This window comes from Cydia splendana, unplaced genomic scaffold (genome assembly GCF_910591565.1).
Source record: "Cydia splendana unplaced genomic scaffold, ilCydSple1.2 scaffold_117_ctg1, whole genome shotgun sequence".
NCBI classification, from domain to species: Eukaryota; Metazoa; Arthropoda; class Insecta; order Lepidoptera; family Tortricidae; genus Cydia; species Cydia splendana.
The window spans coordinates 184,547-208,974 of NW_026946842.1; the positions used below are offsets into that span (position 1 = coordinate 184,547).

A 24,428-nucleotide genomic window follows, 5' to 3' on the forward strand; every position below is an offset into this window, starting at 1 on the left:
TTCCTGTTCGACAGAGATACTACAGAATGTCTCCTGAAAAACAAAGAATACTTAACACTCAGCTTGATGAAATGTTGCGTGAAAACGTGGTAGAACCTTGCGAGAGCCCTTGGTCGTCCCCAGTTCTGTTGACTCCTAAAAAAGTGGCGAAATGAGATTCTGCTTAGATAGCCGTAAATTGAATGCAGTTACCATCAAAGATGCTTACAGTATTCCCTACATTTCTAAGATACTCGACAATCTGCGTGACGCGAAGTATCTCTCTAGTTTAGACTTGTCTAAGAGTTTTTGGCAAATTCCTATTAAGGAAGAAGACCGGTGTAAAACGGCGTTTTATATTCCTTCGCGTGGTACCTTTCAGTTTGTTTCTATGCCTTTTGGCTTGACCAATGCTCCAGCGACGCAGCAACGACTGTTTGATATGTTGTTCGATGGGCCTGATTTTGAGCATAAAGTCTTTGTCTACATCGACGACATTATCATTGTCTCATCGACCTTTGAATAACATATGCAACTTCACTGGTTCATGTATTGAATAATATTAATATCTGTAAGTATTATTGTACCGTTTGTGCCCAAATAAACATTAAAACATTAAAACAACATATCTCCCTATTAGTTAGAGTCCTAGAGAAACTTAAAATGGCAAACTTAACCATTGGTTAACTAAAGTGTCAATTCTTCAGAAATAAACTGAGTTATTTAGGCTATGTGGTAGATAGAAATGGACTACAACCGAACCCAGAAAAGATTGAAGCAATTATGAACTATCCAACTCCTACTAATCGCAAGGAAGTTCGTCGGTTTATTGGAACGGCATCATGGTATCGCCGTTTCATCCCAAATTTCAGTACTATAGCTTCACCTCTAAATAAACTTACTTCACAAGCTAAAAACTCACCCCCTTTTAATTGGTCTACCGATGCTGAAGTCGCCTTCCGAACACTAAAGAAAGCTTTAATATCTTCTCCTATATTATCGTGCCCGGATTCTACGCAATCTTTCCAAGTGCATACAGATTTTATTTAGGTGTCCGTGCCTTCGCTTGAACCACATTATGAGATAACACCCTTGTAACTCAGCCCTAATCAAGCGAATTCATCAACTAGTAGCGCCATCTATCGCGCTACCCAAGTAGTAATGTCACCCGGTTTCCAGCGCGCGGCTGCTTTCTCTTCAGTACGCTTTTGTAACTCAGCCGAGCAACACGTTTACAAAGCAAGTTTAAAAAGATCAAGAAATTTAAATCGTAAAAATATTTTGAAAACCTCCGACTTCGTGACATTCCGCTCGGTGCCCATGGCCCAGCGACGAGACGCAGTGACCTTCCTACAGGCACCGTCACAAAAAGTACACGGGTACTTACGCCTCATGGCCTCGTCCTGTGGGACAACAAGCGTCGTCCCGTGAGACGACATGGCGTCGTCCCGTGAGACGACATGGCGTCGTCCCGTGAGACGACATGGCGTCGTCCCGTGGGACGACATGGCGTCGTCCCGTGAAACGACATGGCGTCGTCCCGTGAGACGACATGGCGTCGTCCCGTGAGACGACATGGCGTCGTCCCGTGAGACGACATGGCGTCGTCCCGTGAGACGACATGGCGTCGTCCCGTCAGACGACAAGCGTCGTCCCGGGAAATGACATGGCGTCGTCCCATGAGACGACATGGCATCGACCCGTGAGACGACGAGGCGTCGTCCCGTGAGAGGACAAGGCGTCGTCCCGTGACACGACATGGCGTCGTCCTGTGGTATCGTCCTGACAATGGTATTGTCCTGACAGACGACATGGCAGCGTCTTGTAAGACGACGAGCATCGTCTCGTTAAAAGACCTTGTGACATTCCGCTCAGTGCCCGTGGCCCAGCGATGAGACTAAGTGAGCTCTAGCCATCACCATAAATAGAATACCTACGGGTATAAATGGCACACGGCGTCGTCCCGTTGGACGACAAGCGTCGTTGCGTGAGACGACATAGCGTAGTCCCGTGACATCGTCCTGTGGGACATCAGGCGTCGTCCTGTAAAACGATAAGACGTCCTCATGTGAGAAGACATTGCGCCATCCTGTGGTATCGTCCCGTGAGAGGATATTGCGTCCCATAGGACTACATTGCATTGTTCCATAAGACTACATTTTGTCGTATCGTGAGACATTAATGCGTCGTCCTATGAGACGATATCGCATCGTCCTATGAATCGTCCATTGAAATGACGTTGTCTTGTTATACAAAAACCGTTGTCTCATGGTCTACCATTAATACGGTAGCGGACGTCTTATTGGTCGCTTTATCGTTCGATGTCTGCACGGTGGGCCTCGCATTTAAGATCTGCATGGTCATGAACAATGCACGACTTAGTTAGTGGCGTCATCATCAATGTAGCCGACCAAATGGTGTGTCACCTTTTAAACCGACGAGCAGCAGAATTTCTATTAGAGGGTTTGGCGCGAAATTGATAACGAAATGCAGTTACAGTAATTGTCTCAACCTGCCAGGAAAAAGGAAGGTTTCCGTCTTGGTCGTGTACAAATGTTGGTCTGGGTCGATAACAAACAATTCTCGTGAGATACCAAACAAACCAAAAATATACATTCTGAGGATCATAAACTGTATGACTAACCGGCCATGAAAAATAGCAGTTAAGAAACTGTGAAAAGGGAAAAGTACGAAGTGAAAAACCTTGTGTTATACTTTGCCCAACTAGATCCTATACCAAAAAGAGAGAGGGGGAGGCAAGAAAATTGACGTTAGCCTTAAAGAAGGAAAGAAAACTAAAACTCTCTCTTCTGAATAGGAATACCAATTCATTTACGGCTCTGTCATAGGCTAACAAGAGATATCTCTTTATTGCGGCTCTAAGCCTGAAAAGAATAGAGTTTATGATACTCATATATATTAGTGAAAAATCATCGCACTAAATCCCTCTTTTGAATGATGAATGACTAGTCAGGTTGATAGTATCTTTGGGAATACTGAAGCATCTCCTGTATACTCTCTAAATATTGACCATTAGCTAAAAAATTGCGGCCTGTTACAAAGAGAAATCTTTTACTTACTTTAAATCGTCTACTATGTAGCTGTGAAACAGAGACCACTAAACTAAGAGTAACACGTAGAAAACAGCAAGTACCTTCCATCGCATTCCGTCCAATAGACCGAACTGACAAAGGCATTTATAATGTAATTAGTGCTCTATTCACATCAGTCAGGTAGAAACTTGTGAAATTAGGTTCAAAATTCAAGTAACAAGCTCCACTTCGGAAGATTATCTAAGCAGTGGGTTGTCAATCGACCTGCCGTTGGTATAACAATCATACATCATAAAACGTTGACCATAAACGTTACATAGTTCAATTTCAAAGGAAATGAACTCTTACTGGTAATATAGCTATCGGAAACAGACGGTATTTGTAGGAGGTGCTTTCACAGAATGTCTAAAAGGACCAACTAGTAAAATATTAAATTAGTATGGTAATCCGCATAGTTACTCATGATTGTTCAATAGGTGAAACATCGGTTTCTTTAGTGGTAAATGTTATGCCTATGTAGAAGATGAAGCGCCCCTTCAAGTTATGTAAATAAATAAAGAATTTATGAAAAGATTTTTCGGTAGTTTAGTTAGAGTGGAGTTACTGATTCTGTTTCGAAAAATCGCGAATTGAATTAGAGGTGAAGCCGCCTAAGAGAACTAAGGTGTCGAACCAATAGCCACGGTCCACGGCTTTACATCTAAACGATGATTGTTTAATTTCTCCAAATATACAAATTAAAATGAAGTCACTTCAGAAACTTTGAAACCATGTGGACTGCGGGGCAAGCCAACGTACATACAAACGTACAACGTACGTAAACGTACACACATGCGTAATATGTAGAAAATATTTGCAGGCAGTCACGATAGCAGATACCGGATTCTGAAAGAACACGGATCAGAAATATGCTTCTTTCGATTTCCAGATGAGAGGTTTCCTTTGCAGATAAGGAAGTACTCACGTGATTTTATAAAAGAACAACAACATACGGTGGTTCAGGAAAAAATGCAAGATCTAAGTGAAATATGATCCCAGTAGTGACTCATGACTACAAATATGTTCGCCGGTTAAATAGAGCCTGCAATTTACTCTGAAAATCAACACTAGTTCTGCTGTCATTGCCGGATCTAAGTACAATAAGCTTAGCTGAAAGGTAGTAGTCCAGGGTTTACAGAATACTGTTGTAACAGGTCTCGTAGGGCATGTAATTGGAAACGTCATCGTCAATGCAATCAATTAGAGTTCCAGGTGTAGTACCCTACAAAATCATCGTGTCTTGGTTATAGGGCAGATGCGCTGCTAATCGAATTACAGCATTAGTTGTGAAGACAACTACAATTCATATATTTATATATTCATGATAATATGCTTATATCATTAAATACAGTAAATATGAGATGTCAATAGACATATATCAACGTTACGTCAGGCGTAGCTCACTCCGCGATTTCGTCGCGTCGCTACAAGTACATGCGGCCCACACCAATTTTGGTACCTAGCACTAATAGTTACCGCGCACCGCTATGGAACGGACGCGTGCTCGCGCTTGCGCCACCTTGCGGTCATAATCTGTCGTAATAGTACATACTATTATTTATTCTATGGTTACGTCAAGGTAGTGACATGAATATAATATGTCGCAGAAAGGCCTAGATCATCAATTAATTGTTTATTTGTGGGCATCATGATGCCTAATTAACCCTAGGGATCCCTCAAGATCATCAAATGATACACAACTTGATTGCACGAAAGCCGATAAACAACATACAACGTCCTTGTATTGCTAAATTTCTAATCAAAAGTACCTACAAATTAATAATAATAATAATTCAGCCTATATACGTCCCACTACTGGGCACAGGCCTCTTCTCACTCGCGAGAGGGCTTGGGCTATAGTCCCCACGCTGGCCTAATGCGGATTGGGGCTTCAAAGTACAAATTAAATAATCAAATTAATATTTGGTAATGAACGTGTGGCGCATCACTAAGTGCATGCGCACATCACTAGCCGCAAACCCGTCCAGGCGACAGCGGGGTGAAGAAGACGCGCGGAGGGAACCGCCGCGCACCGGCTCCCAGACCGCTGCACGGAGCCTCAGAGCGCATCCGATCGCCATCGACGCCGAACCTGTGCCGCTCTGCCCCGCCGCTCGCGCTTACGCCTACGCAACCTATTGCTTGTTTGCTATCGCATAAATTCATAGCGCTTTGTAGAAATTAGATTATAGATTTATACGTGGAGTTCGTGTTTGATTTAATAATCATATAGAGTAGAACACCACATTGGTGACCCGAGAGTGCTTACGGACCGCGGGAAGTTTTTCGTCGCGTTATAATTATGACGGATGAGAATGGTAACGGCGCGGGCGCGTCGGTCACGGCGCCGCCTCGGGCGGCCGAAGATTTTGCTGATGCGCAAGTTGGCGCGCCGGTGGCCGTTAACCGCGTGGCAATTCGGTTGCCGCCATTTTGGCCGGACGATCCCGAAGTCTGGTTTGGACAAGCAGAGGCGCAGTTTCACGTGTCAGGTATTAAGGACGACGCCACGAAATTTTATTGCGTCGTTGCTCAACTCGATCACAGGTATGCCAAAGAGATTAAAGGTATTATTAAGAATCCCCCAGCTACTGATAAGTACCCAAAGTTAAAGGCTGAATTAACTAAGTACCTGTGTGTTTCCCGTCAGCAACAGATTACCCAGGTGCTGTCTAATGAGGAACTGGGGGATCGCAAGCCCTCGCAATTTCTGCACCATTTACAACATTTGGCTGACGGCGGAATGAACGACGAGTTTATGAAAAGTATGTGGATGAAAAGGTTACCGACGCATGTTCAACCTATTTTAATTTCGCAGGCCTCAGCCAGTTTGGAGGAGCTAGCAGATCTCGCCGACAGAATTTGTGAGGCCACGTCACCGTCGCCGCCATTACACGTTGCGGCCGCGACGTCCGATTTTGGTGGGCTATTAAAACGCATCGACGACCTGACACGTGCACAGTCCGGGATGACTAAGCAAATTGCGCAAATGTCCATGCATCAAGGCCGAGGGCGCGCAACATCTCGTCGAGGAGGCAACGCGAGATCGAGGAGCAGGGGTCGGAGCCGAAGTAGAACTGCAGGTACGTGTTGGTATCATTCTATTTTTGGTGAAAAAGCGAAGAAATGCACTACCCCGTGCAACTACTCGTCGGGAAATGCAAGCGGCTCTCAGTAAACGCGGCGACTGATTGCCGCGCCACAAGCCGCCTCTTCATAACCGACAAAACTACTAATGTATTTTACTCATGTACCTACACTTTCTGTTTTTCTTCATTAGGCGAGCAAATGCATTGAATTTATGGACTTAGTGTATTGATATACAGAGATTACATAACGTATTCATTAACTACATTACAATCTGATAAATATTATTTTATTTTGTTTTCATCTTTTGAATTCTGAGACGTCTGTTATTCTAGGCGCTATAAGTGTTAAACTTAGCTATAAGTGTTAAAACTTAGGATCTATTGTAAGGCTTCTATTGCCATTTTCAATTATGCTTCTTTTTTCTCTCTCTTTTTGTACGCATGTGTGTGTGCGTAGGTGCTAGCATTAGTTTAAAATTTAATACTTTGTGATTGTGAACTACCTGTGAGTTCCTGTAATTGGCTTCCTGTTTTAATTTTGTTGTCTATTGTAAGTTTTAAAGCTGTTGGTTCTCCTAACATAAATAAATAAATAAATAAATAAAAGGTCAAAATTGCAGTTCCTTATTGATACCGGTTCCGACCTCTGCGTGGTGCCACGTGGGAATTGGCCCGATGGCAAACCGACTGAGTACAGCCTCACCGCTGCCAACGGCACTCCTATTCAGACATATGGGACCGTCACGCTGCACCTTGACCTGGGCCTACGGCGAGACTTCGTGTGGAACTTCGTGGTAGCTAGCGTAGGCAAGCCGATCATCGGAGCAGATCTCCTCGCACACTATGGGTTGCTCGTGGACTGTCAGGACGGTAGATTGATAGACAAGCTCACCTCTCTCTCCTCAGCAGCCATACGGATGAAATGCGACATCTCCAGCATCAAGACGATTTCCGGTGACAGCGAGTACCACGCCCTGCTGTCAAAGTACTCGCAACTCACCAAACCGTCAGGCATCACACGTCAAGTGAAGCATAACACCGTACATTTTATCCGTACCTCACCAGGGCCTCCAGTATTTTCCAGACCACGCCGCCTGGCTCCCGATAGGCTGAAGGTGGCTAAGGAGCAGTTCGAAGAGATGGTTAGAGACGGCACCGCTCGTCGCTCCGATTCACCCTGGGCTTCTGCGCTCCACCTCGCTCCAAAGAAGGACGGCTGGAGACCTTGCGGGGACTACCGCGCGCTTAACGCGCGAACAATCCCGGACAGGTACCCCATTAGGCATATCGAAGATTATGCTCACAGTCTGGCAGGCTGCAAAATATTCTCCAAAATTGACCTAGTCAAAGCTTATAACCAGATCCCGGTTTTTCATGAAGACATTGCCAAGACTGCTATAACCACGCCATTCGGACTTTTCGAGTTTCCTTTTATGTCTTTCGGCCTAAGAAATGCAGGACAGACCTTTCAGCGTTTTCTCGACGAAGTACTTCGTGACATGGATTGCTGCTATTCTTATATCGATGACATTTTGGTATATTCCAGAAGCCACAGCGAGCACCTGGAGCGCCTGGAGCAGGTTTTCAAACGCCTGGCAGAGTACGGTCTGCTTATCAACGAGAGGAAATGCGTGTTTGGTCAGCGCGAGGTAACCTTCCTGGGTTTTCACATTTCGGAGCAAGGTACGCGCCCACTGGACACCAGGATCGAAGTCATTCGAGATTTCCCTCCTCCGAGGACTGTAAACGGCCTACGCAGGTTTTTAGGCATATTAAATTTTTATAGGCGTTTCATCCCACACGCTGCTGAGGAGCAAGCACCACTTCACGACCTGCTAGCTGGTCCAAAGGTCAAGGGCTCGCATCCCATCAGCTGGACTCCTGAACTTCTCCAAGTTTTCGCCAGCTGCAAAGCAAGTATCGTTAGATGTACCCTACTCGCTCACCCAGTATTGAATGCACCTCTAGCTCTCGTCTGTGATGCCTCAAACTCAGCCTTGGGCTCGGTGCTTCAACAATTGGTGGACAAAGAATGGCAGCCACTCGCATTTTTCTCGAAGAAGATGAACAAGGCCCAGTCTCGTTACAGCGCGTACGACAGGGAACTTCTGGCAGTGTACGAAAGCGTCAAGCATTTCAGGTTCATGGTTGAAGGCAGGCATTTTGTGATCTACACCGACCATAAACCAATCACATACGCTTTCCAGCAGAGAGACCGTCACTGTTCGCCTCGCCAGTTAAATCAGCTCGATTTCATCTCACAATTCACCACCGATATCAGACACATATCTGGTAAGGAAAACATTACAGCAGATGCCCTTTCTCGGATCGAGGCCATTTCGAAGCCACCTGATGTGGAGACCCTGGCTCGTTCGCAGAAAGCAGATCCTGAGATGCAAGAGCTCCTGAACCCCAACAACTCCTCCATCGCTCTGAAGGAAGTTCAAGTACCAGGGACCCTCATCACGTTGGTCTGTGACGTCTCACAGTCTAGGCCTCGTCCCTATGTACCACGCGAGCTACGAAGGCAGATCTTCGATGCCATACACTGTCTGAGTCATCCAGGTGTGAAGACAACAACCAAGCTGGTCACGGAAAGGTACATCTGGCCCAACGCACGGAAAGATTGCCGTGCCTGGACCCAAGCCTGCATTGCGTGCCAAACTTCTAAAGTACAGCGTCACACCTCTTCTCCACTCGGTCAGTTCGCGCTTCCTGGTGAGAGATTTAGTCACGTGCATATCGACCTAATAGGACCTCTCCCACCTTCACACGACTTCAGATACTGTTTCACAGCTGTGGACAGGTTCACACGCTGGCCTGAAGTACTACCACTTCATGACATCACCGCCGAGTCGGTGGCAAAGGCACTATGTGAAACATGGGTCTCGAGATTTGGTTGCCCACAGGTCGTCACAACTGATCAAGGACGTCAGTTTAATTCACGACTTTTTCAGGCGTTGACGCGCCTCTGCGGCGTACATCTGCGCCACACAACGGCGTACCACCCAGCGGCGAATGGGATGGTGGAAAGGCTCCACCGCACCCTTAAGGCCGCCATCATGGCCCACGACGAGAAGAGCTGGACTGACGTGCTCCCCGTCGTGTTGCTCGGGTTGCGGACGGCTTGGAAGGCGGACCTGCGGTGCTCGGCTGCGGAGATGGTTTATGGTGAGCCATTACGGATCCCGGGTGAGTTTTTCAATTCTAACACACACCCTCACAACATGTTGCAGCCATCTGACTTCGTGTCACGGCTTAAAGAGCACATTTCTCACCTCAAACCGCAGCCAGCATCTCATCACACACCCAAATCGATTTTTGTACACGAAGATCTCAAAACAGCAACATATGTTTTCATTCGCAAGGACGCTGTCCGCCGTTCCTTGGAAAAGCCTTACACTGGATCACACAAAGTACTCTCAAGAACTGATAAAACAATCACAGTAGAATCGAATAGAGGACCTGTGACAGTCTCTATAGATAGAGTAAAGCCAGCTTTCACTTTAGCCGAGCAAGACAGTCGTCAGCAAGCTGCTGTCCCATCTTCCGACGCTAAACAGGACCCTGTTAGGAAAACACGTTCTGGTCGCATTGTCAGATTTCCTAATTTGTTTTCCGCAGATGGACCTTAGCACTCCCAGGGGGGTGATGTGGCGCATCACTAAGCGCACATCACTAGCCGCAAACCCGTCCAGGCGACAGCGGGGTGAAGAAGACGCGCGGAGGGAACCGCCGCGCACCGGCTCCCAGACCGCTGCACGGAGCCTCAGAGCGCATCCGATCGCCATCGACGCCGAACCTGTGCCGCTCTGCCCCGCCGCTCGCGCTTACGCCTACGCAACCTATTGCTTGTTTGCTATCGCATAAATTCATAGCGCTTTGTAGAAATTAGATTATAGATTTATACGTGGAGTTCGTGTTTGATTTAATAATCATATAGAGTAGAACACCACAAACGCGTCTACACGTGTTAAGGTTCGACAGGAATTGTGCCACAGCATCACCCGCGCGCGCCGGTGCTGGCAGCACTTGAGATTAGATGACATCATGAGACACCCGTGGTTTGTGCCACTGCAATGGTATAATGCCAAGAACTTACTGGTTCAGACCAATATACAAATAATAATAATGTTTTAATTTGTCTGGGTGTTACGAAAGTTCCGCAATTGGTTTGAAAAGGTTGCACTACAATTTAAAGTAGATAGGTCCACCTCCACTACTCTTACTCAAAGATTATTTCATCGTCAGTCAAGAGGTTTTACACTCTTATTAGAAGATCGTATGTATACGAAAGCATTAAATACTCACAAATCGTGCTAAGTCTAACAATAAAGCACAATCCATTACCAGCGCGCGAACCATAAAATCTTCAGTTTGGGAATCAGCTTGCCACCGGAAAGAGTGAACATTAAACAACCTACAATTACAAGCCTTTATTATAATTAGCCTAAAAATTATGGGTGAAGGCATTGGAATTATTCAAAGATTAAAAAATCTTCTAAAATATCCTACTTGGTAGACGGATCTTCAGTCTACGCACAACATGGTGAGATGCCACACAACAACTGGAGTTGTCAGCATCACTTTAAATTCATAATCATCGCCTCCATACGATTGTAACCTTCGTGTCAGTGATTCTGTTCATTCGTTACATTCGCTTGCATGACTGACAAGTGACAAGCATATAATATAAGCTTGGTTGACCCGGCACCAGCCTAATTGGCAAGTTTTCAGTTATCTGTGGGGAGTAATAAATTTAGCAGCATAATTGACACTTAAAATAGGTAGGAGCCTACCATTTCATATAAGAATTAATATCTATTCATGGCTTACTATTTGTGACGTCCAGGCTCCGTTGTGTACTGGGTGATCAAATGAAACAACTGTTATCACTTGTGCACTCCGCCAGCTACCCACTCGCCATGACACTTCTCCACGGAGTGAAGCTAGTGGGTAGTTGCGTCGTACTGTTTATTGTGTAATCGTCACATCTCTCCCTTTTTATAACGATTTATTTATTTTACTTTATATATTTATCATGCAACAATAGTTCAGTTTATCGTATTATCTTATACTCGCTAGGTTAATTTATTTTTCCAATCTAGGTATACTACCACCGGTTCGGAAAGGTTAACCTCAGACCCGAGAAGAACCGGCGTAAGAAACTCGGCGAGGTGTGGATGTATTCATTTTACAACAGTTAAATAATAAATATTTTCCAACACTAGCAAGCCTTTAAATCTGTAAAACTATTATTTTACTTTTACAATTTCTTCTTAGGTGTCAGTCCCTCTCCTTCTCCTATTTGCAGTTTTGAATTTTTTATTCAATTGCTTATAACTCAAAGATTTACTTTAAACGCCTTAATTACTACATTTTCCTTTTGATGCTTACACATTTCCAGGTATTTCCATTAGCATACAATATAATATTTTACTAATTAATACCTATTTCATGATTTAAGTACAATAACATTGTAAGCTTGCCAAGCGTCTTGGACATTAGTTACTTATTGGCAATAACTGATTGACTCAGTTTTACTTGTCTTGTATGATGTTAATATATATAATGCAATTTAAAATACTTGTAGATAATCCAAGGTCAAATAAAGTAGGAATGTTGTAGAGGTACCACGTCAAGTATGATTTTACTTGTGAATAGGTTAAGCGAACAATAATCTATATAAATAGATTTATATATTATTAATTTGTTAGGTACCTACTAAGATTTACCTGCCTATTTGACCATTATTATTATTAATTGCATTGCATACATATCTATAATTATCGTTCTTTAATTATAATACTTGAATAATATAATCTTGACATCAATTAATCAAAATATATCCAAGTATTGTATTATTATTTCCACAATAATTACTGTCAGACTATCGCATAAATATTATTATTTGTACTTATACACTTTTTCTTCGGTTTATTTCAATTACTTGCAACATATTTTATAAACCTGAAACATAGGTATACACCTTGTATGTCTGCTTCCTATCCTGCCATTGGTAAGTATGTCATTTGACTTCAATAAACATCTTCCAACGAACCAATGGATTATTACATTATTCTAACCATGATCCCATGAAATACTGAGTACACCAGAGTACAGTTCGAATGTTTAGGTACTTTACCATTTTATCGTTACGTTTAACGTTTCTAAATGATAAGACCTAGGCTTTTGGTCTTTTGAGTCTTAGTGCTCAATTAGTACAATAAATGTGTACTCTTGGGTAGATCAATAAAGTGGTTCAAGCTACAACTTTAATCTACTAGTTTTACTTAATTAGTTGTTTAAGTAGCCTCAACAAATTAAACATCAGGCAAACTGTCATTGAGAGCGATCAAAATCACGGTTAATTCGAATACTTATTGTTTTTATTTTATAATGTGTAGGTACCTACACACAGTAAGGTGTATTCGGGTATTACCGAATGTCGGATAATTCCGAAATTCAGATGAAAATCACCCTTAATTCCATCATAATAAAAGTCTCTTTCGGAATTATCCGACAGTTTTCGACATTCGGAATTACCCGAGTAAACCTTATTTAGTTATTTGTTTCTGTTTTGATTTAATGTATCGGTTCTGAGACAATGTATAATTTCTAATGTATGTATTGTCTCAACCGCATACCTAAGAGTTTTGGCATCCTTAATTATTGTAAGTTTATGCATGTGACTGAAATAAGGAAATATATTTTCCGGTAAAGTGCCTTTTTAATTACACTTAATTATAATTAGTCATCACATCACACACATCACTCATCTTCATCTGAGTAGGTGTACCTACTACCTAGGTAGTTAAAAAGGGACTTCGTCATCTACACTGTTAACCGACAAAAGTCGTATGTCTATTTACAAGACATTAGGTTAACTGCTGGTCACTAGAGTTTTTTCTGTTAGTACCTTAGTCATGGTTGCCTTGGGTATAGTTTCGTAGTTTAGTTAAGTAAGCAGTGCTTCCTCACCGTGTAAGGCTCCCCGCATCGCCACTTCAGTTTTTACAGCATTGACTTTAGGTACTACATGACATGATGTAGGCCCAGCGTCTATTTACGTACCTGTTGTATACTTGGGTTTGTAATTGAGCTTTGCCCTGATTATTATTCTATAGAATCATGTATTCCGGCTCTAAAATAGATTGGAATTGGGATTTATTATATGAAATCTGGGTCATATACGATTTTGAAGAATTGTATATCCTCATCTATTTATAGGTTTTATTTGGGCAGTTTAGGCATGCCTCTGTGTTCCACAATTTACACGGCTACTTACGCAGAATGCATTATTACTCTTATCCTGGTCACCTGCTTGTTTCTCTTAAACTATAATTTAACCTGTCTTCTAACTGTTCCAACAGGATTGCTACAACAATCTTTAACCGGAATACCGTCTAAGTAGTCGTATAATATATTTTTATATATACTTTGTCCGTTTTTATTTAAGCTGATACATTCGGTTCTTACCCATACGAACATCTGCAAAATGCAGTTAATTTATGATACGGGTATAGGTTAGAAGAAGGTTAAATTGTAATACTTTACAGAAAATGTTTCCAACTGGCGTATTTTTTTTTTTATTATTGAAATCTACTCTGAATCTACATTAGTAGATATGCCTATTCCCGAGGCCATCCATCTATACCTACGCCTTAAGTTAACTGGAACAGTAGGCAGAGGCACTAAACTGCTTATTATATAATTACGAATTCAGTAAATACATTACATAATAGGAGGTCACTCTATACTAACATAATGTCAGTTTATGACTATTTTGCCTCCCTATTAAGTTTTGGTGGGCTAAAGAATCCGTCTAATGGTGGTATCTAGGACATTTTGAATGACCTAAAACAAGATACTATCGTTAGTACCAACCAACACTATATCGCGTCAGTTTACTTTTAAGTACTATGTTGTACTAATTTGGACGACCTATAACAAAAGGTCCTATCGTTAGTACCAACGACCACTATCGCGTCTACTAGACTAGTTACTAGGTACATTTGACTCTTTTGGTTTGTTAGTACCAGTTGAACATTCAACTATCTAATTATTCTGTTTGTATCGTAGGTAAGTGTTATGATTTCGCTTATCATTTCTTTTGTTTTGCTAGTACTAGTTGAACATTCAACCCACTACTTATTTATTTTGCTAGTACCAGTTGAAAGTTCCAACCTACTAATTATTTGTTTTGCTAGTACCAGTTGAAAGTTCCAACCCACTAATTATTTGTTTTGCTAGTACCAGTTGAAAGTTCCAACCTACTAATTATTTGTTTTTCTAGCAACAGTTGAACAATCAACCTACTAATTATTTGTTTTGCTAGTACCAGTTGAACAATCAACCTACTAATTATTTGTTTTGCTAGTACCAGTTGAACATTTCAACCTACTAATTATTTGTTTTGCTAGTACCGGTTGAACATTTCAACCTACTAATTATTTGTTTTGCTAGTACCGGTTGAAAGTTTCAACCTACTAATTATTAGTTTTGCTAGTACCGGTTGAAAATTTCAACCCACTAACTATTTGTTTTGCTAGTACCAGTTGAAAGTTTCAACCTACTAATTATTTGTTTTGCTAGTACCAGTTGAACATTTCAACCTACTAATTATTTGTTTTGCTAGTACCGGTTGAAAGTTTCAACCTACTAATTATTTGTTTTGCTAGTACCGGTTGAAAGTTTCAACCTACTAATTATTAGTTTTGCTAGTACCGGTTGAAAGTGTCAACCTACTAATTATTTGTTTTGCTAGTACCTGTTGAAAGTTTCAACCTACTAATTATTTGTTTTGCTAGTACCGGTTGAACATTTCAACCTACTAATTATTTGTTTTGCTTGTACCGGTTGAAAGTTTCAACCTACTAATTATTAGTTTTGCTAGTACCGGTTGAAAGTTTCAAGCTACTAACTATTTGTTTTGCTAGTACCAGTTGAAAGTTTCAACCTACTAATTATTTGTTTTGCTAGTACCAGTTGAACATTTCAACCTACTAATTATTTGTTTTGCTAGTACCGGTTGAAAGTTTCAACCTACTAATTATTTGTTTTGCTAGTACCGGTTGAAAGTTTCAACCTACTAATTATTTTTTTTGCTAGTACCGGTTGAAGGTTTCAACCTACTAATTATTTGTTTTGCTAGTACCGGTTGAAAGTTTCAACCTACTAATTATTTGTTTTGCTAGTACCGGTTGAAAGTTTCAACCCACTAATTATTTGTTTTGCTAGTACCAGTTGAACATTTCAACCTACTAATTATTTGTTTTGCTAGTACCGGTTGAAAGTTTCAACCTACTAATTATTTGTTTTGCTAGTACCGGTTGAAAGTTTCAACCCACTAATTATTTGTTTTGCTAGTACCAGTTGAACATTTCAACCTACTAATTATTTGTTTTGCTAGTACCGGTTGAAAGTTTCAACCTACTAATTATTTGTTTTGCTAGTACCGGTTGAAAGTTTCAACCTACTAACTATTTGTTTTGCTAGTACCAGTTGAACGTTTCAACCTACTAATTATTACTTATACCAACTGCAGCATAGATGTGATGTACAGTTTACTTCTTGCAATTTATTTTTCTTGTTAGTCCGACTCCGACTTACTACTCAATTCATTTGATGCTGAGTTTACGTGTCTACTCCTACAGTCAAACAATAACAAACAAGGGCTTTGTTATTCATCAGTCTAATTACGCTATCTATAGTTCTTGACTCACTTGACATCGTAAAGGTCCTTGATAATTTAACTGGTCCGTTACCTGCTAGCATTGTTTATTATCATAAACTGCACATACCTATGTATATATAAATACATGTTAAGTCGATACCAAGCTAACATCTATTCATACCCATATCGTGCTATAAATAGCATTTCAATTGATTATACCTGGTTATTTTAGCCGAACAATATTTCTTTTAGGACATAAGATCCATAAAATGTATACAACTATACCGACTTGATATGCAGGTTCCCTCATGTAAAAATATCTTAGTATTTAATTACACGACTAAGTAGGTCGGTATATTTTAAGTATGAACGGTAAATACACAACTCATAATAATCATGATTTCCGCGAAGGTAGTTTGATTATTTACCCTTTATATCATATGAATTCTAATATACGATTTTGAGTCAGAAAATAAACCATGTACCATCTGTATTTGTAACACGCAAACCATCGGCATATTCGTTTCTGTCATTTCATGGAAAAATTCATGGCTAATACGTCGGTGCCACATCATAGGAATAATGTAACATGAGTACATTATTTTTTGTAGTGACCCCAATTATTGATCTATCTTGCATTGATTACACTTTTGGATTTACATTTGGTAACCAGGCTCACGCACAGTAGCCATTGTCAAAGAGTTAGTGTAATAAGCACGCGTATATTTCTTCTTTGCTTAGTAAACATTCCTCCCGAGCTACGTACCATCAATTATTTACTCAATAATAGTTGTAAAGTTAACCACTGTTCTTATGTAAACAGTCGACAAAATCAACTGTGCATATACATAATTGTTTTTATTAACATTGATTGTAAACAAAACTATAAAATTAGGTATAGGTACTAGATCTACGTTTTTACAGTAATATTTAAATTCTGCATTAGTTTCTTTAATACTCCTCTTACGTGAGTTTGGAATTTCATAACCTACTTACGTAAGTACCGCCTAACAAAATCGTTGCAGTTTTAATATTTTCGTATTATGTACAACCGTACGTCACTCGTTACACAGAATATCACCTCGCCCAAAATTTTGTATTACCTGAATACAATCGGCAGCTCGGGAGGAAATGGACAAATACGGTAGCTATTAGGTTAGGATTTCCATACCTTAGATTTGTTTTTTTTTCCGCCACCGTTACCTTTCCTTTCCGTAATTTTTTGTAATATTTTACCCTCGTCGCCATCTGTGACGTCCAGGCTCCGTTGTGTACTGGGTGATCAAATGAAACAACTGTTATCACTTGTGCACTCCGCCAGCTACCCACTCGCCATGACACTTCTCCACGGAGTGAAGCTAGTGGGTAGTTGCGTCGTACTGTTTATTGTGTAATCGTCACACTATTAATATGGTTGTTTTTAAAGCAACCCTCACCTAAAACTAATCAGTAAGGAAGGATGTATTATCGCCTCAGTTGAAACTACTGCTAGGTTGTTGAGAGTTGTTACTTGTTAGTAACGCATACATTAAATCATGAAGTGTTGTATTTTCTTCTTCACTTTCTGACGCTATTACTTTCAGGCAGAGGAGTACTTGATTCGAAATAAATCTCAATTGCTTCCACAAATAAGAACATCATGTTTATAATTTTTAACACATTTACGGAATATGTTGTCCTTATGTAATGATAGCCCATTAACAAATAAACCTGCTATACCTAGTCAATAACTATGTATTAATATCTAAATAATGTCAATATCGTATTGTAGTGGGTACCTATACAAACCTTTGGTTATTTGTCCACATTAAAAGTCATATTACATTACATCTGGCCTATGATGCAACTTACCAATTTACATTAAATTGTTGGAAAATACGATAAATCAGAGAGGACCCAAGCTTTTCCAATTAGTTACAAAAATTTTAAACAGTGGATGGGCCGACAGTGCTTTATTTGTGTTAAGCAGTAGATAAGTAGTAGTATCATGTAGTGGTAGTAGTAATATCATGACATCATACAACAAAACCTTTTTATCACCTAGTGGGCTATTGTAAGGAAAGAATCAGGTAATTTGGACGGGTTTAATGTAAAACTCACTCGATGAGGTTCACGTTACACGCATCAGAGCTACTACTTCAGATAGTGGTTACACTTAAATTTGTACGACCTACAAGTACCTACTTATGTCTTTAATTATGTTTTTAGGGACAGTCTTTCAACTAATAGTCACACAGTTTTGTTTTATATAAAAAGTTAAGTAGTTTTATAGTCGCAATGGATAACTTATGTTGCCAGTCAGTGCTAACAATTGTCTCGTCTATCGGTAATTACAAATAAGGAAAATCTAGTTAAGGTTTGACGTAAACAATCCTTTAGTATATCAATACGGAATAAATTTCAAACCCATATTCTTATTAAGTGATTTTTGCATAAATTTAAATATTATCAGTCACAGTACGCCCGGGCCAGCGCCGGCAGAGGTTTAAACACGTCTCATAATGTGGTTCAAGCGAAGGCACGGACACCTAAATAGAACCGTTTTTCCCCCGAAGGGTAAAAAACGGATATTTAGGTTCCTGCCGAAGCTTGAACCACACCTAAGGGCCTTGCCGGCTTATGTGGTACTGAAGAGAAAGCAGCCGCGCGCTGGCAACCGGGTGACATTACTACTTGGGTAGCGCGATAGATGGCGCTACTAGTTGATGAATTCGCTTGATTAGGGCTGAGTTACAAGGGTGTTATCTCATAATGTGGTTCAAGCTTCGGCAGGAACCTAAATATCCGTTTTTTACCCTTCGGGGGAAAAACGGTTCTATCTACAGATTTCATAATTTTTAAAAGTTGTTAATCAAAAGTTATATCGTTTGAGGAGTACAATATATGGCTTATTTTCTCGTGTCGTGTTACAGGAAACTCCCGGAATATTAAAATAAACGCATATTAATCGGCCGGTCAAAAATGTCATGATCAATATGATCATACGAACGGTATCCTAGCAACGAAAATATACCACTCCCTTTTATTCACATACTCACAGCATCGTAACGCGTCGGAACGTGTCACGCGTCACGCACAAAGCCCGGGTTATGAAAGAGTATATATGTTAGGTACTTACATAACATATACTCTTTCATGTGACATGACATGTTGAGGAAGAAAGAGACGCATTTAGCACAACCTTACAAAAACCTCGAAGTGAATTGTGGAAGTTAAATATGTATGCCAATATTGTGCCCATCCCAGTCTTTGTTGGGAACTCGGTACCTACTCGAAGTTGTTGACTCGTACATCTACCTAGGACAAGTAGTCCAATTAGGTAGGTCCAACTTCGAGAAAGAGGTCAACCGCCGAATCCAACTCGGTTGGGCAGCGTTCGGGAAACTAAGTAATGTCTTTTCGTCCGACATACCTCAGTGCCTCAAGACGAAAGTCTTTAATCAATGTGTGTTACCAGTGATGACTTACGGCTCCGAATCGTGGTCTTTCACTATCGGCCTCATCTCAAAACTCAAAGTCGCTCAACGAGCTATGGAGAGGGCTATGCTCGGAGTTTCTCTACGTGATCGAATCAGAAATGAGGAGATCCGTAGACGAACTAAAGTCACCGACATAGCCCACCGGATTAGCAAGCTGAAGTGGCAATGGGTAGGCCACATTGCACGCAGAGAAGATGGCCGATGGGGTTGAAAAGTGCTCGAGTGGAGACCACGGACTAGCAAGCGCAGCGTAGGACGTCCACCCACAAGATGGACAGACGACCTTGTTAAGGTCGCCGGAAGACGCTGGATGCGGGTCGCTTCCAACCGGTAGGTACGTATGGAGGTCCAAGGGGGAGGCCTATGTCAGCAGTGGACGTCTTATGGCTGAGATGATGATGATGATGATGATGAAATATGTATATTATGTATTACCCTGCCAACCGCACTACACTGTTGTGCCCTACATCAACCTATGTTTGACCCATAATTTAGATTATTATAAACTAGCTGTGCCCGCGGCTCCGCCCGCGTGGAATTCGGTCTGTGTCAGTAAGCGGCTAATTTCTAATCCTAATTTCTCTCCCTCTCCCCTGGAGGCGGAACTTGAAGTAAAGTTGACAGATGGATATGCTAGAGGACTGTATCCACTGTGTCCCGATAAAATATTTTACAATTACCTTATTAAGCCCCAAGAGCCTAGGCTCTTAAATAGAATTAGGCTCGGGGGCTAAAGAGCTAAATAGCCTTTTAGCCTTTTAGGCGTCAAGAGATGAGGCGAGCCCTAAAAAAAGAGCTAAAAGGCTCGAGTCCTTTGGATCACTACCTTTATCATATGTTAGAAAGTCATTGAAAAGGCGAGCGAAGCGAGCGCGACAATTTTTCGATGTAAAAAAACGCAATTCGATAGACAGTTGTACATGTTTACTTTTAGTATGGAAATCAGTCACATCATTATATCACGAAAATTGAATGTCACCTTTATGATATCTTAGAAAGTTATTGAAACCGCGAGCGAAGCGAGCGCGAAAATTTTTCAATATAAAAAAACGCAATTTGATAGACAGTTGTACATTTTTACTTTTAGTACGGAAATTAGTCACATCATTTTATCACGAAAATTTACAGTGCCGCAACAGTTACGTTGCAACAGAGTACCTAATGCTGCTGCAGTCGCCACCCGAATGTCACCTTTATCATATCTTAGAAAGTTATTGAAAACGCGAGCGAAGCGAGCGCGACAAATTTTCGATTTAAGAAAACGCAATTGGATAGACAGTTGTACATGTTTACTTTTAGTATGGAAATCAGTCACATCATTATATCACGAAAATTGAATGTCACCTTTATCATATGTCAGAAAGTTATTGAAAACGTTAGCGAAGCGAGCGCGAAAATTTTTCGATATAATAAACGCATTTTGATAGACAGTTGTACATTTTTACTTTTAGTATGGAAATCAGTCACATCATTTTATCACGAAAATTGACAGTGCCGCAGCAGTAACGTTGCAACAGAGTTCCTAATGCTGTTGCAGTCGCCACCCGGATGTCACCTTTATCATATCTTAGAAAGTTATTGAAAACGCGAGCGAAGCGAGCGCGAAAATTTTTCGATATAAAAAAACGCAATTTGATAGACAGTTGTACATTTTTACTTTTAGTACGGAAATCAGTCACATCATTTTATCACGAAAATTGACAGTGCCGCAACAGTAACGTTGCAACAGAGTACCTAATGCTGCTGCAGTCGCTACCCGAATGTCACCTTTATCATATGTTAGGAAGTCATTGAAAACGCGAGCGAAGCGAGCGCGAAAATTTTTTGATGTAAAAAACTTATTTTGATAGACAGTTGTACATTTTTACTTTTAGTACGGAAATTAGTCACATCATTTTATCACGAAAATTGACAGTGCCGCAGCAATAACGTTGCAACAGAGTACCTAATGCTGCTGCAGTCACTACCCGAATGTCACCTTTATCATATCTTAGAAAGTTATTGAAAACGCGAGCGAAGCGAGCGCGACAATTTTTCGATATAAAAAAAACGCAATTCGATAGACAGTTGTACATCTTTACTTTTAGTATGGAAATCAGTCACATCATTATATCACGAAAATTGACAGTGCCGCACCACTAACGTTGCAACAGATTACCTAAACGTGCTGCAGTCGCCACCCGAATGTCACCTTTATCATATGTTAGGAAGTCATTGAAAACGCGAGCGAAGCGAGCGCGAAAATGTTTTGATATAAAAAACGCATTTTGATAGACAGTTATACATTTTTACTTTTAGTATGGAAATCAGTCACATCATTTTATCACGAAAATTGTCAGTGCCGCACCAGTAACGTTGCAACAGATTACCTAATGGTGCTGCAGTCGCCACCCGAATGTCACCTTTATAATATGTTAGGAAGTCATTGAAAACGCGAGCGAAGCGAGCGCGAAAATTATTTGATGTAAAAAACGCATTTTGATAGACAGTTGTACATTTTACTTTTAGTATGGAAATCAGTCACATCATTAGATCACGAAAATTGAATGTCACCTTTATGATATGTTAGAAAGTTATTGAAAACGCGAGCGAAGCGACAATTTTTCGATATAAAAAAAACGCAATTTGATAGACAGGTGTACATTTTTACTTTTAGTGTGGACACATTATTTTATCACGAAAATTGACAGTCCTGCAGCAGTAACGTTGCAGCAGAGTAATGCTGCTGCAGTTGCCAACCGAATGTCACATTTATCATATCTTAGAAAGTTATTGAAAACGCGAGCGAAGCGAACGCGTAAATTTTTCGATAATTTTTGGTGCCCCTAGACAATGGTGCCCTAAGCAAGTGCTTATTTTGCTTAAAAGAAAATCCGGCCTGCAAATGACAGAGGTCAATGTTTTTTTTTTCAAAGTACCCAACTTCGTGGCCATTATTAAGTGCTTAAGGAGGCGATACGTATGAATATGGATTTGATATGGATGCGATATAATTACAATTAGGTATAATTCATGACGGAGAAAATAAATAATTTTATGCAATTATACGCGTGTTGATATGTGTGTTTATTTTACCACTACGTAACTATGTAAACTCATTTTTAGTTTTCTTGGTTACTTAATGTTTACTCAGCTCCCCAAAAGATGGCACTGTGCAATGAGGGGCAATTAATTTACTGTCGTTTAATTTTGTTGTATTATTAAATCAACACAATTATTCAATTAAATTTGTTGATCCGTACGATTGATTGAAATTTTAGAAAAGGGGTCTTCTAAACTTAGAGTTAATTTGGCAAAATCCTTCCTCGGTGACTTATTTATGTCACATCGTATTAAATTCAGCGCCATCTGTTAGTTTACCAGGGTACTCTATAGTGTTAGCACATATTTGAAAAAAGTTTGCCCCTCCTTCCTAAGTAGCGCCATACGATTTAGGGGCAAACTTAAGTCAATCGAGTGTTGTGGCTACCCCCCCTTTTAGGGGTTGAATTTTTATAGCCTATAACCTGGCCGGGGATTTTCTCGACAGATTAGTAAAGTTTTCATCAAAATCCGTTCAGCCGTTTTCACGTGATGCGCGTTCAAATAAACAGACAAACAGATAAACAGATAAACAGACAAACAGACAAAAATTCTAAAAACTGTTGGAACGTGTTCTGTTATCAATTCTAAGTCTCCCCAGCCAACTTTTTTTCAAATATCTTCCATGTACAGACTTTCGACCCTCTTCAGCTTTATTATATGTATAGATTTTTTCATTACTTAAATAATACAACCGAATTATGCAACTGCGTAGTCAGGCGATATACTTTAAGGAGTGCCAATATATAATATGTATAAAGCCCGAGAGTCGCTTCATATGCTCTATCTAACAGGTAGGTACGTTATCTGTTCTACGCTTGTTCGCGCAAAAGTGGCGGCGTTTTCTAAAATAGCAGTCTCTAATTTATTTGTTATTTATTTTAATTTCTCACAAAGCACTTGTTTTATTTCCAAATTTTTTTTTGTAAAGTGTGTTAAATAAACGGACGATTGTAGAAATATTTTGATCTGGAGTGTACGTTTAAGTAAACTAGTTTTTTACGCAACATAAAACAAAAAATACACCATAATAAATAGATCTCATTGTATCTCGTTGGTGACAGTTTCCATATAAGTAAAGATTTATATTTTGATCAAATCATCAAATTTTCGAATTGTGTAGGATTTGCTAAGTTACATTTATATCGATTGTTTGAAAAAAACTAAAGATTGAGCTTATTTTACACAGCTCACAGGAAATTCTCGGGATTTCTTTGTTCTTAATCATTAACTAACTTAAGAAATATAATTTATACATCCTCCCGACTGTAGGACTTGGTCAGTATAGCGTTCTAGGTATTGACTAGGGTCATTAATTTCCTGAAGAGCTTGTTAGAATATTGTTATTCTATGTACAAATTGTATTACGTATAAAACTGACCTGTTTCTCTTTGACGTTCAATGTTGATAATATATTACACTATTTAAACACTTAACACAACATTACGTGAATTTTACAGAATTTGCTATTTATGTGGGTGGGTACGATACGAAACCACCGTTGACAAGAGAAACAGTAAGTCTGTTAACTTACTACTTAAATTTGTAAACTACTTTGAAGTAATTATATTTTGAATTAATATTACTGATTAATAATTATGTATAACGGAGTTTATTGAAAATATATTCTAATAGTTTTATTCTGCATGATTCGATAAATGGACGAGGTACATGAGAAACTACTTCTGTGACGTCACTTATCGAATGACAAGTGGCATGATCAACCAGTTGCCAGGTAGAAATGGGTATAAAAGAGACCGACCGATCCATTATTGATCATTCTGATTCTGCATTCTGCCTTGCCCTGCAGCACTGAGTTAATCATCGCCAAAGGAATATTGAAAGTTAAGTAAATACTATGTTGGTAATTATTGTAATAATTATGTACCTACTTGATTAATTAGATGGATTAATTAATTAATAATTAATTAAATAATCTCTTACTGAATTATAAACTAATAGTGGTTGTATATAATTAGTTGTTGATGATAAGGTGAATAAATTGTATTATTCAACGTATTAGCCTTATACT

At 40.1% G+C, this 24,428-nt stretch overlaps 1 protein-coding gene across 1 annotated transcript; it reads left to right on the forward strand.

Moving 5' to 3' along the window:
* Positions 1–5,373: 5,373 nt before the first annotated feature.
* LOC134805470 (uncharacterized) lies at positions 5,374–10,040 on the forward strand. Its single transcript, XM_063778768.1, has 3 exons — positions 5,374–6,032; positions 6,768–7,809; positions 9,118–10,040. The coding sequence occupies exons 1-3, from the start codon at positions 5,374–5,376 to the stop codon at positions 9,793–9,795; spliced, it is 2,379 nt and encodes a 792-aa protein (XP_063634838.1). The 3' UTR covers positions 9,796–10,040.
* The last annotated feature ends 14,388 nt before the right edge of the window (positions 10,041–24,428 follow it).